The 15,561-nt window shown below is 40.9% G+C and overlaps 1 protein-coding gene across 6 annotated transcripts in view; it reads left to right on the top strand.

Moving 5' to 3' along the window:
• Positions 1-15,561, top strand: part of MYO16 (myosin XVI) — a 570,453-nt gene that overhangs the window by 226,981 nt on the left and 327,911 nt on the right. For all 6 annotated transcript variants that reach the window (XM_036893691.2, XM_057494602.1, XM_057494601.1 and 3 more), the window contains exon 9: positions 896-1,049. In XM_036893691.2, the coding sequence (XP_036749586.2) occupies positions 896-1,049 (154 nt within the window). The remainder of the gene's footprint in view (positions 1-895; positions 1,050-15,561) is intronic.

Genomic DNA, 15,561 nt, shown 5'->3' on the forward strand with positions numbered 1-15,561 from the left:
AGAAATAATCTCCAAGGGTAAGGAAGCTGAGCTCTTTCCTGCATGTTATGTGGATACAATTTAACCCAAAGCAAATGATGATAAAATGCTAGCATGAGAATCTTCTTGTTCTTGCTGCCGTGCCCCATCCATCCCATAAAACACGTAACTCAATGTGTAGACATAGGGGGTCGGGTCATGTGGTTTAGTCATGAAGGATGAGAAGGAGCATTTGCCTCCATTAGGTTCCTGATTGTTATTAAAGGGAATTTTCCTTCAGCATTTATCAATTTTCAGTTTCAATTGTTAGTATAAATTTGATTAACGCATGTCTATATTATTACCCAAACGTGTTCGGAAGTCACTGTTAGGATGTAATTTGTAATGAAATGGAATTATTTACATTTCAGATAGAAAAAAACACATCACAGAGAGAGACTAAATCTACTGTTTCAATCACAACTGAACAGTTCCGTGTGCATCTGCCCATTCAACAGAATGCTTATCGAGGGCCTACTGCATGTTTTATGAGAACCCAGGATTTGGGAAAATGAAACTGTTTTTATCATTTTGATTCATATTCCCCAAGATGAAGAAAGGCTTTCACTGAAAACAAATGACATTAGGTTCTTTCAAGCCTATCTTCTCAATGATACATTTTACACACCACCACTCAGTGAATATTATTTTCACAGTTTTTCATTTGTAATTAAATATGTCATTGATGTAAATGAAGATATTCTTTTAAAATGGCAGTACTGCAATTTTATTCCTACCATAAACATCTAGTGTTTTTTGTTTTGATCCATGCATTGATACATTTTAGCATTTTAGGCATATAGAATTATTAAAGTAAATAGCTTTATGTTATCCCCCCTAAGCCCACTTTCTCTGATTTTCTTACTGTTCCTTGTAGATATCGCTGCATCTGAGTTCATTGAGGAGATGCTGCTAAAAGCTGAAGTTGACTGGGAAGGAAAAGTGAAAGAACGTTTGTCTGTTCCAACCTCAGCCCAGGAAGACCCCTACGAGGACATCCTCCGTGACCCCCCAACCATCTCCAGCAAGCTGTGAGTGCCTGTGTTCCGACCGCCGCAGTCGCAGACCCTGCTCATGGAGCAGCTAGCCATTCTCCTTTGCCATCCTCACTAGACACCATTTCAGTCACTTGTAAGACTTTCTCAAAAGTTAGAAAATTGATCTGTGTCAACATATTTGCCCAAAAATATTTGTGACAGTGAATTTAGCATCATTTTATGAAAACCCTCCGATTCTTTTAACCATTATTGTTTTCATTATTAGATCAGTTTGTCGCCATGAGGCCAAAGATACTATTTGAAATGCACTCCACTTTTTTAGCTAAATTGATTTGTCATATTTCCAGTGACTATCATGGTAGTTAAATTACTAAAGTAGGAAATGCAAATATTCACTTTTTTCTCTGTAAAGTATAACACAAGTGCTTTCTTGTCACTCCTCAATACCAACACATACAACCACAAGGATGAACCTTGAAAACATTATGCTAAGTGAGGGAAGCCGGTCACAGAAGGGCACATGTGATATAATCCATTTATATGAAATGCCCAGAATTGGCAAATCTGTAGAAACAGAGAGTATATTAGTGGTTGGCAGGAGGGGATGGAGGGATGGGGAGTGACTAATGGATATGGGGTTTCTTTTGGCGTGATGGAAATATTCTGAAAGGAGATGTGATTTTTCATACAATTTTGTAAACATGCTAAAAAAAAGCACTGAATTATACACTTTAAAAGTGTGAATGCCGTGCTATGTGAATTATATCTCAATAAGAGAAATAAAGAAAGAAAATAATATTTTGGGTTGAAAACCAAGTCTGCAATAGACAGGCAGTGGGGCCTTGAGGCGGTTACTTCCTTCCGTGGACCTGTTTCCTCCTGGCGATGGAGCCCGTGTGTGATGTCGGAGTATCTGTGGGGGCAAGAATACGCCATCTGGGTTCTGGACAGGCTGAAAACAGTCGACAGTAAAGATGGAGGCCACACGCACCTCAGAGGACAGGAATCAAAGACCAGTCAGCCATAATTTTGTTTTTTTTAAACCCTGAGAAAGGTGGCAAGTAGACTCAGCTAGTTAAAAGATAACAACTAAGTACATTTGCAAATTTTCTTTTTCATTCGTGATTTTGATGCATTCTATCTGGTTTCCATTGTCCTTAGAGTATTATAAATAAATATGGACCAGGAGCAAATAGACATGATGAAATAACAACTATGTGGTTATGTTTTAATGCAGGAACATTTTCTTTGTATAATTTCCTCTTTGAGGCCTTGTTTTACTATGAGAAGAAAAAATAGGGACACTTGAAAACTCTTCCATAAACAAACTCACAAACATGAGGATCGAAACTTTCTCTAAAGCTGAGAACGTGTGTAATGTTGAGTAAAAAATAATGCTTGTTGATTTTATGTATTTGATACCACAGCGTTGATTGATCTGGATCACAAATTTCCTGAAATGTGTTGGGACATTTTCAACCTGCTGTTCTTTTTGTAGAGAACGTAGATGAAGTGAATTGATGTGATTAACATGAAATGTAAATCTATTTCCTTTCAGAAGTCCCTTAAGCATCATTTACAAAGCAGCCTTTCTTTATAAGCTGATTGTTGGACAGGCAGTGGTTTGGACCCGGTGTTTGGGGAGGGCTGGGGTCTTCCCACTCTCCCCTCAGCATTGCTGTGACTTTTCTGGAAACTGGTCCTTTCAATCTGTTCCCTTCATGAAAATGAACAAATGCTCTGGTTCTGGGAAAAACCAAGTTTCACTCGTTTAAACCAAATGCACGCTTGAAGGGTTTGGTAATGTGCATTCCAAATACAAAACCTGGTCTTCAGCTCTTCCTGGAAGTCCCTCAGCTTTAGGGAGATGAAGGGAAATTAAAGCATAACTAAAAACAAACAAACAAAATCCACAGCCTAGGAAGAAGGGAGAGAGCAAGTGGGCACTGAAGTCTTAGCCCGTCTTCCTCTGCTCCATTCGGGGGCAGGCACTCCCATGAAGCTTACTGCTCCTTTAATTTCATTATTTTGCCCAGAAAAGAACAGTACATATTCATTGGTGTGATAAGCAAAGAATTAGGAAGAACTTAAAAGGCTTTCTTGTCTTCTCCATACAGTCTGTTGTTTTTTAGCAGTGAATCTTTCCTTCCCCACCTCTTGTCCTTCGCCTTCATCCTGAGGACTTACCTGTGTCACTTCATCTGGGTTCTGGCTGCTCATCTTTCTGTTTGCAGCCCAGATTCTATTCCTCTGCATTATAAAATTGACTTGTTTCTTTTCTCTTTTGCCAGAATATATTTTGCTAAAATTTTAAGAAATAATCAAGTGGCTTTCTAATATCTCAGGAGAGAAGTCAAATTTCCTTTCCACTGCCAGCTCGCATTTACTGTTCTGTGAGCATTTTGTGCTGCTGAGGCAGTTTGCTGGGATAAGAACATGATTTCCTTTGTGCCCCACTGTTAGTAGCGGCTACCTATCCCTGGTTAAAGATTTAATCAGCAATAAATGTCTTTAGGATTGAGTTAGCCCATGTTTTCTAAGCTCTCTTCTATCTAGTGAACATTATTAAGTCACCTGACATTTAAGTTCACGTCTCAAAATGAGCAGATTAGATTTAACTCCAACAGTCCTTACAACTCTGATATTCTCTGTTCTCTCTGTGTAAAGCCTTTAGTCTTCCTCTCTTGGCTTTAAATTTGCAAAGCTGTTGTCCTACCGAGCTGCTGTTCCCTGCGCCATCCTTTGTTTCCGAGCCTGCCTCCTCTCCGCGCCGTCTTTCCCATCCTGAGATTATCTCGATGCCTTGTGTGTGGTTATTGCTGCTAATGAAACAGCTGCTGCTGAATATGCCCTTTCGTGTCTGAATATGGACTCGCCTTCCCAGGGTGTTGAGTCATTCTGAAGTTTTGATGCATGCTAACTTTTGTTTCTATTGTATTTCATGGTGTTCTGAGTTGGAAGCCCCAAAAAGCCTAACTGGATAGAGTAGCTCACTAAACAATGGTGGTCCCTCATTTATTAATAATAACAACAGTGACAGTTGTGTGGTTACCAGGTATCAGGATTTATGCAAAGTGGTTTGCTTGGATAATTTCACTTAATCCTCAAAACCTCACCCGGAAGTACTTTTTATCACCATCATCCCTGTCACAGACTCAGAGTTTAAATAACTGGACTCATGTCACAAACATATACACAATCTTACACTGTTTCAATGAGAAGTTTGTGTTTATTGGTAATTCTAAAATTCTAACTTGGCTTTAAAGAGGAAATTGATAACCTGAGTTTCCGTGTTATGCTTGATCAACTTTAGGTGTGGGAAATGTCAATTTAGGATAAGCACTTTGTGTGACAACTTAAGAAGACAGTCTGTAATCAGGAAGAACACTTCCTTCCACAGAATGAGGAGTGTGAAGGTCCCTTGCAGTTCGATCTTCTTCAGATCTGCTCTCAGCTCGAGCTGCAAGTCGGAATGAACAACAAAGGGCTGCTATTCCCACCCGTCAGGTCATCCGGCCAAACCTTGATCTTGCTCACTCTGTGTGGCTGACCTCACTCGCTGAGGTGGCGTCGGAGGTCACCCAGGCTCAGAGGCTGGCTCTGCACTTGCTGGCCCCATGGCTGGGGTAATGTGGTGCCACGCTGCATATTTGTCCTCCGGTGTAAGATGTGGGTGTTGTGCGTTAGTGGATTCGTCCCGGGAGGGGATGCTCTAACCCCTTGGAGTCCCCAAGTGGGATGGGATCGTCTGTGTTATCTGAGGGCCCTTGGCTCACCCTCGAGGTCCTGCTAACATGGGGACTCAAGGCGGGGATGGTCCTGCTAGAAACACCAGTGATGTGATCACAGGACTGAGCTTTGAGCCAGTCTGACCTCTAGGCCAGGAGGAAGACTGGGGAGGAGCTTGATGTGTGGCCAGTGACTGGAATCATGCCCGTGTAACAGAACTTCCCTGACAACAGTACAGGCCCCACGGAGCTTCCTGGGTGGTGGACGGATGGACACGCTGGAAGGTGACACGCCCAATTCCATGGGGAGTGGGCGCAGAAGGACCCTCCGAGCCTCGCCTGCGTGTCTGTGGGGCTGGCCATCATGTGCGGGCCCTCTAGGGGAGCCCTAAGAGCACGCACAGCGCTTTTTCCTGAGTTCTGTGAGTCGGTCTGGTAACTCTCAAGCCTGAGGGGGGCTGTGGGAACCCCCAGTTTGTAGCTGTTGCTCAGAAGTGTGTGGCATGGAGACTCCCAAACTTGAGGCTAGTATCTAAAGTGGGGGCAGCCTTGCTGGGGCAGTGCCCTTCGGCTGTGGGGTACACCACAGATGCTGGTGACAATGGGAGGACATGCCATGGGGTTGCTCCTGACGACTAAGTGAGTTACTATTTCTAAGACTTTCGGAGCAGCATCTGGCTGTCTACGTAATCAGAGAGATACTGCGTAAGTGGAGGAGAAATGACAAAAAGAAAAAAATGATGTTCTTCATTCATCTGGGAACTGTCAGCAAAACCATCTAAAGAATAAAGGCCTTCAAGCTATGAGCTGAGATAATAGAATCAGGCCTTCAATTTTGAGCTTTCAAACTAATTCTTCTCATAAGGAGAACATCTGATTTCCTAAGCAGCTGGAAAGAAAATCGAGTCTCAGAGGAGACCAGCTTGGTCGGGTGAATCCTTCGATTAGGTTGCTTGATGCTGGGTCCGCGGGGCCTCTGAGTCCGCCGGCCCTTGGGGTGGACAGAATGTGACGCTGAGCATGTTTCTGGGAAAAGTCTGTGAGGGGACAGAACTGAGCAGGGCTGAGGGCCACAAGACAAGGGGCGGGACGTGGTGGGACATCCCAGGGTGGCTTCAGCTAAGTGCCCACTCATGAGGAAAAATGCCCTGTGGGGATTTTTAAGAGGCACAATGTGAGTTATGCAATATGTCCCTGACCTCAGTAAAACCTGAGACTCATAGTAGGCTCAGGGTAGATGTTGTGGAAAGTCTTAAAGGTGCCACATATAATGAAATAGGCTCACCATGCATTCATCCAAAGCAAGCTATCTATGGCTACACAAGGTATTCCTCTATAGAAAGTTGCTCAATAGAAAAGAAATGTGATTTGCATGTCAAAACAATTTCAATAATCATTTCCATTGATTTTCCTTTAAACTCCATGTCTTAGGAGGAATAGACATGAATATCCACATTTTATTTATGGAGAAACAGAAGCCCAGAAGTGTGACAGCTAGTCAGCGGCAGCTGTGGTTAGAGCCTAAATCTTTGGATTGTTCCTTTTTGCTCGCCCACCTAACAGGCCAGAGGCTTAGGAAGATGGTCCGGGTATCTCCCCAGCACCTCCCTGCTTTGGGATATGCAAAATCTTGCCACGTGGATCTAAAAAGTATTTTTACAAATGACTCATGCCCAAATACTACTGAGGACATTCATTATAGAAACATCTCCTTGTAATTTAGATTAGGACACTTGGATAAGCAATACGGAAAAGTGCATTTTTACTCTAAGACCCTCAAATGCAATTGTGCTGTAGCCATTAATTCTCTTGTTCCTGCTGATTGAACACCACGTCTTTGGTTAGTCCTGTGAGACAGTTATTCTTTCATTATTATTTTTTTTACTGAAGTATCGTTGATGTACAATCTTATACTAGTTTCAAATATACCACACAGTGGTTCACCAGTTACCCATATTATTAAATCCTCACCTCCACTAGTGTAGTTACTATCTATTGACATACAAAAGATGTTACAGAATCATTGGCCATATTCTCCATGCTGCACTACCATCCCTGTGACCAATTTATATTATGATTGAGAATTTTGTGCCCTTTATCCCCTCACCTTCCTCATCCCTGCCAACTCCTCCCCCATAGTGACCACCAGTCACTTCTCAGTGTCTACAAGACTACTGTTATTTTGTTCATTTTGTTTTGCTTTTTTTTATATTCCACAAATAAGTGAAATCAAATGGTATTTGTCTTTCTCTACCTGGCTTATTTCACTGAGCATAATATCCTTTTGATCCATCCATGTTGCTGCAATTGGCAGCATTTCTTTTTTATGGCTAAATAATAGTCCATCATGTATATATACCCCATTTCTTTTATCCATTCATCTATTGAGGAACACTTTGGTTGCTTCCATATCTTGGCTATTATATTTAATGTGTCAGTAAACATAGATATGCATATATCTTTTCAAATCAGGAATTTTGTTTTCTCTGGGTAAATTCCTAGTGTAGAATTACTGTGTTGTATGGTATTTCTATTTTTCATTTTTTGAGGAGCCTCCATACTGCTTTTCATAGTAGCTGCACCAATTGACGTTCCCACCAACAGTGTAGAAGGGCTCTCATTTCTCCACATCTTTGCCAACACTTGTTATTTCTAGTCTTTTGAAGATTGGCCATTCTAACTTGTGTGAGGTGATATCTTATTGTGGTTTTGATTTGCAATTCCCTGATGATTAGCGATGTGGAGCATCTTTTCATGTGCCTGTTAGCCATCTGAATTTCTTCTTTGGAGAGCTGTCTGTTCAGGTCCTCTGCCCATTTTTTATTCAGTTATTTGCTTTTCTGGTGTTGAGGCATATTAGTTCTTTATATATTTTGGACATTAACACCTTATCAGATAAATCACTTATGAATACATTCTCCCATACTGTAGGTTGCCTTTTTGTTCTACTGATGATGTCCTTTGCTGTACAGAAGCTTTTTAGTTTGATGTAGTCCCACTTGTTCATTTTTTTTTTTGAGAGGGCATCTCTCATATTTATTGATCAAATGGTTGTTAACAACAATTAAATTCTGTATAGGGGACTCAATGCTCAATGCACGATCATTAATCCACCCCAAGCCTAATTCTCGTCAGTCTCCAATCTTCTGAAGCATAATGAACAAGTTCTTACATGGTGAACAAATTCTTTCGTAGTGAATAAGTTCTTACATGGTGAACAGTAGAAGGGCAGTCATCACAGAGACTTTCGGTTTTGATCATGCATTATGAACTATAAAGAATCAGGTCAAATATGAATATTCGTTTGATTATTATACTTGATTTATATGTGAATCCCACATTTCTCCCTTATTATTATTATTATTATTTTTTAAATAAAATGCTGAAGTGGTAGGTAGATGCAAGATAAAGGTAGAAAACATAGTTTAGTGTTGTAAGAGAGCAAATGTAGATGATCAGGTGTGTGCCTGTAGACTAAGTGTTAATCCAAGCTAGACAAGGGCAATAAAACATCCACGGATGCAGAAGATTTCTCTCAAAACGGTGGGGGGGGGGTGAGGTTCTAAGCCTCACCTCTTTTGATCCCCAATTTCTCACCTGATGACCCCCCTGCGACTGTGCCTGTCTTAGGTTGTTCCTCCCTTGAGGAATCTTACCCGTCTCTGGCTAACCAGTCATCTTCCGGGGCCATACAGGGAAATGTAAAGTTGGTAAGTGAGAGAGAAGCCTTATTGTTTGAAAAGGTTAGCTTTTTACTTCTTTGCATATTTATGCCCTATGGCTTCTATGCCAGGCAGTTGTCTTGAGGTATCTTTACCACTTGGAAGAATTATGATACTCGGTAAATTCGATATGAGGCACGAATTCTATTTAAGGGTTGTAATTAGGAAGGAAGAAGAAAAGCTATAGAAGTAGCAGATGGAAGAAAACATGAGAAGATTGATTATGTCTTTGACATGTCTTCTTGTAGAGTAACTTAAGCATGTATAGGTTTTAAACTATTAATTAAATTGCGCACACACATTAACATAATAGGAATACAGTTGTATAACCAAAGCAGACCTATAATTACCAGCCATCTCCAGTGAAACCAAGAAAACCAGTTAGGCATCCTAGGCATTTGTGAAAAATTATCTATGATATGGTGGATATTGTCCAACTGAACTTGAACAGTCTGAGAGAAATAAGACAAGTTAAAACAACCCATTCCTGGGAACTGTTCACATCCCATATGTTCTTTTAACAGTAAATAGTCTGTAGTTGAAAGATTTTGGAGCGCTACAACTTGTACTTCTCTTAATTCTTGGTTGAGTTCCGACAGTATAGATCCAGTCAAATTTGTTGTTTTACTGTATGCACAGGCCAGCTTAGATATCTCCTTCCTCATTCCCATGGCAAGTCCAGGAACTGGTGGGATGAATGCATCTACACCTGTAGCAGTGCGTGCATCTTTGTTGGGGTTTTTTGATGATCGTCTTCTGGCATGAGTCTTCCAAAGAGTACTGATGTGGGAAGTTCTTTTTCATATCGTATCTTAGTTCATTTTCAGGGTAGCCCAATTAGGCTTTGATCCTCTGTATAAACACAAACAAACCCTTTGCCCACACTTTGATATGCCCTTTATACCATCGTGTAGAACTCATTGGAGGTCACCACACAGGAACTGCTTTTTTTTTTTTTAAGAGAAAGGAATATTATCAGAAAAATGTACCTCCATAGCCAATCAGCTGACACCCTTTAAGTGATCAAAATTAAGGATATTTAAAGCATGCATTAATCATTGATTTACAGTTAGTTTTATCCTATCAGGGAGTAATCCCCCTTTTCTTTCTTTTTTTTTTTTCGTTATCATTAATCTACACTTACATGAAGAATATTATGTTTACTAGGCTCTTTCCTATATCAGGTCCCCCTTATAAACCCCTTTACAGTCACTGTCCATCAGCATAGCAAAATGTTATAGAATCACTACTTGTCTTCTCTGTATTGTACAGCCCTCCCCTTTCTCCCCCCCCATTATGCATGCTAATCTTAATACCCCCCTTCTTTTTCCTCCCTCCTTATCCCTCCCTATCCACCCATCATCCCCAGTCCCTTTCCCTTTGGTACCTGTTAGTCCATTCTTGGGTTCTGTGATTCTGCTGCTGTTTCGTTCCTTCAGTTTTTCCTTTGTTGTTATATTCCACAGATGAGTGAAATCTTTTGGTATTTCTCTTTCTCCACTTGGCTTATTTCACTGAGCATAATACCCTCCAGCTCCATCCATGTTGCTGCAAATGGTAGGATTTGCCCTCTTCTTATGGCTGAGTAGTATTCCATTGTGTATATGTACCACATCTTCTTTATCCATTCATCCCTGATGCACATTTAGGTTGCTTCCAATTCTTGGCTATTGTAAATAGTGCTGCGATAAACATAGGGGTGCATCTGTCTTTTTCAAACTTGAGTGCTGCGTTCTTACGGTAAATTCCTAGGAGTGGAATTCCTGGGTCAAATGGTAAGTCTGTTTTGAGCATTTTGAGGAACCTCCATACTGCTTTCCACAATGGTTGAACTAATTTATATTCTCACCAGCAGTGTAGGAGGGTTCCCCTTTCTCCACAACCTCGCCAACATTTGTTGTTGTTTGTCTTTTGGATGGTAGCCATCCTTACTGGTGTGAGGTGATACCTCATTGTAGTTTTAATTTGCATTTGTCTGATAATTAGCAATGTGGAGCATCTTTTCATGTGTCTGTTGGCCATCTGTATTTCTTTTTTGGAGAACTGTCTGTTCAGTTCCTCTGCCCATTTTTTAATTGGATTATTTGTTTTTTGTTTGTTGAGGCATGTGAGCTCTTTATATATTTTGGACGTCAAGCCTTATCGGATGTGTCATTTACAAATATATTTTCCCATACTGTAGGGTTCCTTTTTGTTCTATTGATCGTGTCTTTTGCTGTACAGAAGATTTTTAGCTTAATATAGTCCTACTTGTTCATTTTTGCTCTTGTTTTCCTTGCCTGGGGAGATATGTTCAAGAAGAGGTCACTCATGTTTATGTCTAAGAGGTTTTCACCTATGTTTTTTTCCAAGAGTTTAATGATTTCATGACTTACATTCAGGTCTTTGATCCATTTTGAATTTACTTTTGTATATGGGGTTAGACAATGGTCCAGTTTCATTCTCCTACATGTAGCTGTCCAGTTTTGCCAGCACCATCTGTTGAAGAGACTGTCATTTTCCCATTGTATGTCCATGGCTCCTTTATCAAATATTAATTGACCTTATATGTCTGGGTTAATGTCTGGATTCTCTAGTCTGTTCCATTCGTCTGTGGCTCTGCTCTTGTGCCAGTACCAAATTGTCTTGATTACTATGGCTTTATAGTAGAGCTTGAAGTTGGGGAGTGAGATCCCCCCACTTTATTCTTCTTTCTCAGGATTGCTTTGGCTATTCGGGGTCTTTGGTGTTTCCATATGAATTTTTGAATTATTTGTTCCAGTTCATTGAACAATGTTGCTGGTAATTTGATAGGGATTGCATCAAATCTGTATATTGATTTGGGCAGGATGGCCATTTTGACGATATTAATTCTTCCTAGCCACGAGCATGGGATGAGTTTCCATTTGTTAGTGTCCCCTTTAATTTCTCTTAAGAGTGACTTGTAGTTTTCAGAGTATAGATCTTTCACTTCTTTGGTTATGTTTATTCCTAAGTATTTTATTCTTTTTGATGCAATTGTGAATGTAGTTGTTTTCCTGATTTCTCTTTCTATTGGTTCATTGTTAGTGTATTGGAAAGCTACAGATTTCTGTGTGTTGATTTTGTATCCTGCAACTTTGCTGTATTCTGATATCGGTTCTAGTAGTTTTGGGGTGGAGTCTTTAGGGTTTTTTATGTACTATATCATGTCATCTGCAAATAGTGACAGTTTAACTTCTTCTTTACCAATCTGGATTCCTTGTATTTCTTTGTTTTGTCTGATTGCCGTGGCTAGGACCTCCAGTACTATGTTAAATAACAGTGGGGAGAGTGGGCATCCCTGTCTAGTTCCCGATCTCAGAGGAAAAGCTTTCAGCTTCTCACTGTTCAGTATAATGTTGGCTGTGGGTTTATCATAGATGGCCTTTATTATGTTGAGGTACTTGCCCTCTATTCCCATTTTGCTGAGAGTTTTTATCATGAATGGATGTTGAATTTTGTCGAATGCTTTTTCAGCATCTATGGACATGATCATGTGGTTTTTGTCTTTCTTTTTGTTGATGTGGTGGATGATGTTGATGGATTTTCGAATGTTGTACCATCCTTGCATCCCTGGGATGAATCCCACTTGGTCATGGTGTATGATCCTTTTGATGTATTTTTGAATTCGGTTTGCTAATATTTTGGTGAGTATTTTTGCATCTACGTTCATCAGGGATATTGGTCTGTAGTTTTCTTTTTTGGTGGGGTCTTTGCCTGGTTTTGGTATTAGGGTGATGTTAGCTTCATAGAATGAGTTTGGGAGTATCCCCTCCTCTTCTATTTTTTGGAAAACTTTAAGGAGAATGGGTGTTATGTCTTCCCTGTATGTCTGATAAAATTCCGAGGTAAATCCAACTGGCCCGGGCGTTTTGTTCTTTGGTAGTTTTTTGATTACCGCTTCAATTTCGTTGCTGGTAATTGGTCTGTTTAGATTTTCTGTTTCTTTTTGGGTCAGTCTTGGAAGGTTGTATTTTTCTTGGAAGTTGTCCATTTCTCCTAGGTTTGCCAGCTTGTTAGCATATAGGTTTTCATAGTATTCTCTGATAATTCTTTGTATTTCTGCGGGGTCCGTCATGATTTTTCTGTTCTCATTTCTGATTCTGTTGGTTTGTGTTGATTCTCTTTTTCTCTTAATAAGTCTGGCTAGAGGCTTATCTATTTTGTTTATTTTCTCAAAGAACCAGCTCTTGGTTTCATTGATTTTTGCTATTGTTTTATTCTTCTCAATTTTATTTATTTCTTCTCTGATCTTTATTATGTCCCTCCTTCTGCTGACCTTAGGCCTCATTAGTTCTTCTTTTTCCAATTTTGATAATTGTGACATTAGACCATTCATTTGGGATTGTTCTTCCTTCTTTAATATGCCTGGATTGCTATATACTTTCCTCTTAAGACTGCTTTTGCTGTATCCCACAGTAGTTGTGGCTTAGTGTTGTTGTTGCTGTTTGTTTCCATATATTGCTGGATCTCCATTTTGATTTGGTCATTGATCCATTGATTATTTAGGAGTGTGTTGTTAAGCCTCCATGTGTTTGTGAGCCTCTTTGCTTTCTTTGTACAGTTTATTTCTAGTTTTATGCCTTTGTGGTCTGAAAAGTTGGTTGGTAGGATTTCAGTCTTTTGGAATTTACTGAGGCTCTTTTTGTGGCCTAGTATGTGGTCTATTCTGGAGAATGCTCCATGTGCACTTGAGAAGAATGTGTATCCTATTGCTTTTGGATGTAGAGTTCTGTAGATGTCTATTAGGTCCATCTGTTCTAGTGTGTTGTTCAGTGCCTCTGTGTCCTTACTTATTTTCTCTCTGGTGGATCTGTCCTTTGGAGCGAGTGGTATGTTGAAGTCTCCGAAAATGAATGCATTGCATTCTATTTCCTCCTTTAATTCTGTTAGTATTTGTTTCAGGTATGTTGGTGCTCCTGTATTGGGTGCATATATATTTATAATGGTTATATCCTCTTGTTGGACTGAGCACTTTATCATTATGTAATGTCCTTCTTTATCTTTTTTTACTTTCTTTATTTTGAGGTCTATTTTGTCTGATACTAGTATTGCAACACCTGCTTTTTTCTCTCTGTTGTTTGCATGAAATATCTTTTTCCATCCTTTGACTTTAAGTCTGTGCATGTCTTTGGGTTTGAGGTGAGTCTCTTATAAGCAGCATATGGATGGGTTTTTTTGATTGGAGCATTCAGTCCATTTACATTTACGGTGATTATTGAAAGGTATTAATTTTTTTGCCATTGCAGACTTTAAGTTTGTGGTTACCAAAGGTTTAGGGTTAGCTTCTTTACTATCTTACTGTCTAACTTAACTCGCTTGTTGAGCAATTATGAACGTGGTCTGATGATTCTTTATTTGTCTCCTTTCTTATTCCTCCTCCTCCCTTCTTCATATGTTGAGTGTTTTGTTCTGTGCTCTTTTTAGGAGTGCTCCCATCTAGAGTAGTCCCTGTAAGATGCCCCGTAGAGGTGTTTGTGGGAGGCAAATTCCCTCAACTTTTGCTTGTCTGGGAATTGTTTAATCCCTCCTTCATATTTAAATGATAATCGTGCTGGATACAGTATTCTTGTTTCGAGTCCCTTCTGTTTCATTGCATGAAGTATATCATGCCATTCTCTTCTGGCCTGTAGGGTTTCTGTTGAGAAGTCTGATGATAGCCTGATGGGCTTTCCTTTGTAGGCGACCTTTTTTTTCTCTCCAGCTGCCTTTAATACTTTGTCCTTGTCTTTGATCTTTGCCATTTTTCATTATTGTGTTTCTTGGTGTTGCCCTCCTTGGATCCCTTGTCATGGGAGTTCTGTGTACCTCTGTGGTCTGAGAGGCCATTTTGTCCCCTAGTTTGGGGAAGTTTTCAGCAATTATTTCTTCAAAGACACTTTCTATCCCTTTTTCTCTCTCTTCTTCTTCTGGTACCCCTATAATGCGGATATTGTTCCATCTCGATTGGTCACTCAGCTCTCTTAGAATTGTTTCATTCTTGGAGATCCTTTTATCTCTCTCTGCATCAGCTTCTCTGCGTTCCTGTTCTCTGTTTTCTAGTCCATTAATGGTCTCTTGCATCTCGTCCATTCTGTTTTAAAGTCCTTCCAGAGCTTGTTTTATTTCTGAATTCTCCTTTCTTAGTTCTTGCATATTTCTCTGCAAGTCCATCAGCATGGTTATGACTTTTGTTTTGAATTCTTTTTCAGGAAGACTGGCTAAATCTATCTCCCCAGATTCCTTCTCAGGGGAAGATGTAGCAGATGCCGAAGCTGTCTGGGTTAGTCTTGTCTGGATCATATTTTTTTGCCTTTTCATGTTGACAGGTGCTATTGACTGTCAGCTGGGAGGGCCAAAATTTTCACTTGCTACTGGCCTTTCTTTACTGGGACAACTGCGACCCCTAGTGGCTTGTGTTGGGTAATTGCGTGTAGACTGGGTCTTTGTGTCTTGCCCGGCCGATATGGAGGAAGCTCCCTTGCTGAGGGGGTGGCCAGGCTCAGGCTGCTTCTCTGCTATGGCGGGCCCCGGAGGGGTAATGGACGGGGGGCTGTTTGGCTGTTTACATCCGTGAGGGGTCTCAGTGCTGTTGCCCAGGAGGTTAGTGTGTCCGGTTTTCCCTGGAATTTTAAGATTCTGGACTGTGACCTGGATTGTTTCCATCCAGCTGTTGCTTCCCTGTCCCTTTAAGACTTTCAAAAAGCACTCGCTTTTCTTTGTCACAGGGGCACAGGCCTCAGGGACCTGCTCAGAGGTCTTGCTGCCCTGTTTCCCTAGTATCCAGCACCCCACGCGTGCACTGTGTCTGCGCTCTGGCCCGGATGGCGGGGGCTGGGTGCTCGGCAGTCCTGGGCTCCGTCTCCCTCCTGCTCTGCCTGCTCTTCTCCCGCCGGGAGCTGGGGGGAGGGGCGCTCGGGTCCCGCGGGGCCGGGGCTTGTATCTCACCCCTTTCACCAGGCGCTGGGCTCTCGCGCATGTGGATGTGGTGTGGATGTTGTCCTGTGTCTTCTGGTCTCTCTTTTAGGATTAGTTGTATTTGTTGTATTTTCAAAAATATATATGTTTTTGGGAGGAGATTCCCACTGTCCTACTCACGCCGCCATCTTGGCTCCA

The sequence above is a fragment of the Manis pentadactyla genome, chromosome 17, assembly GCF_030020395.1.
Source record: "Manis pentadactyla isolate mManPen7 chromosome 17, mManPen7.hap1, whole genome shotgun sequence".
Taxonomy (NCBI): Eukaryota; Metazoa; Chordata; class Mammalia; order Pholidota; family Manidae; genus Manis; species Manis pentadactyla.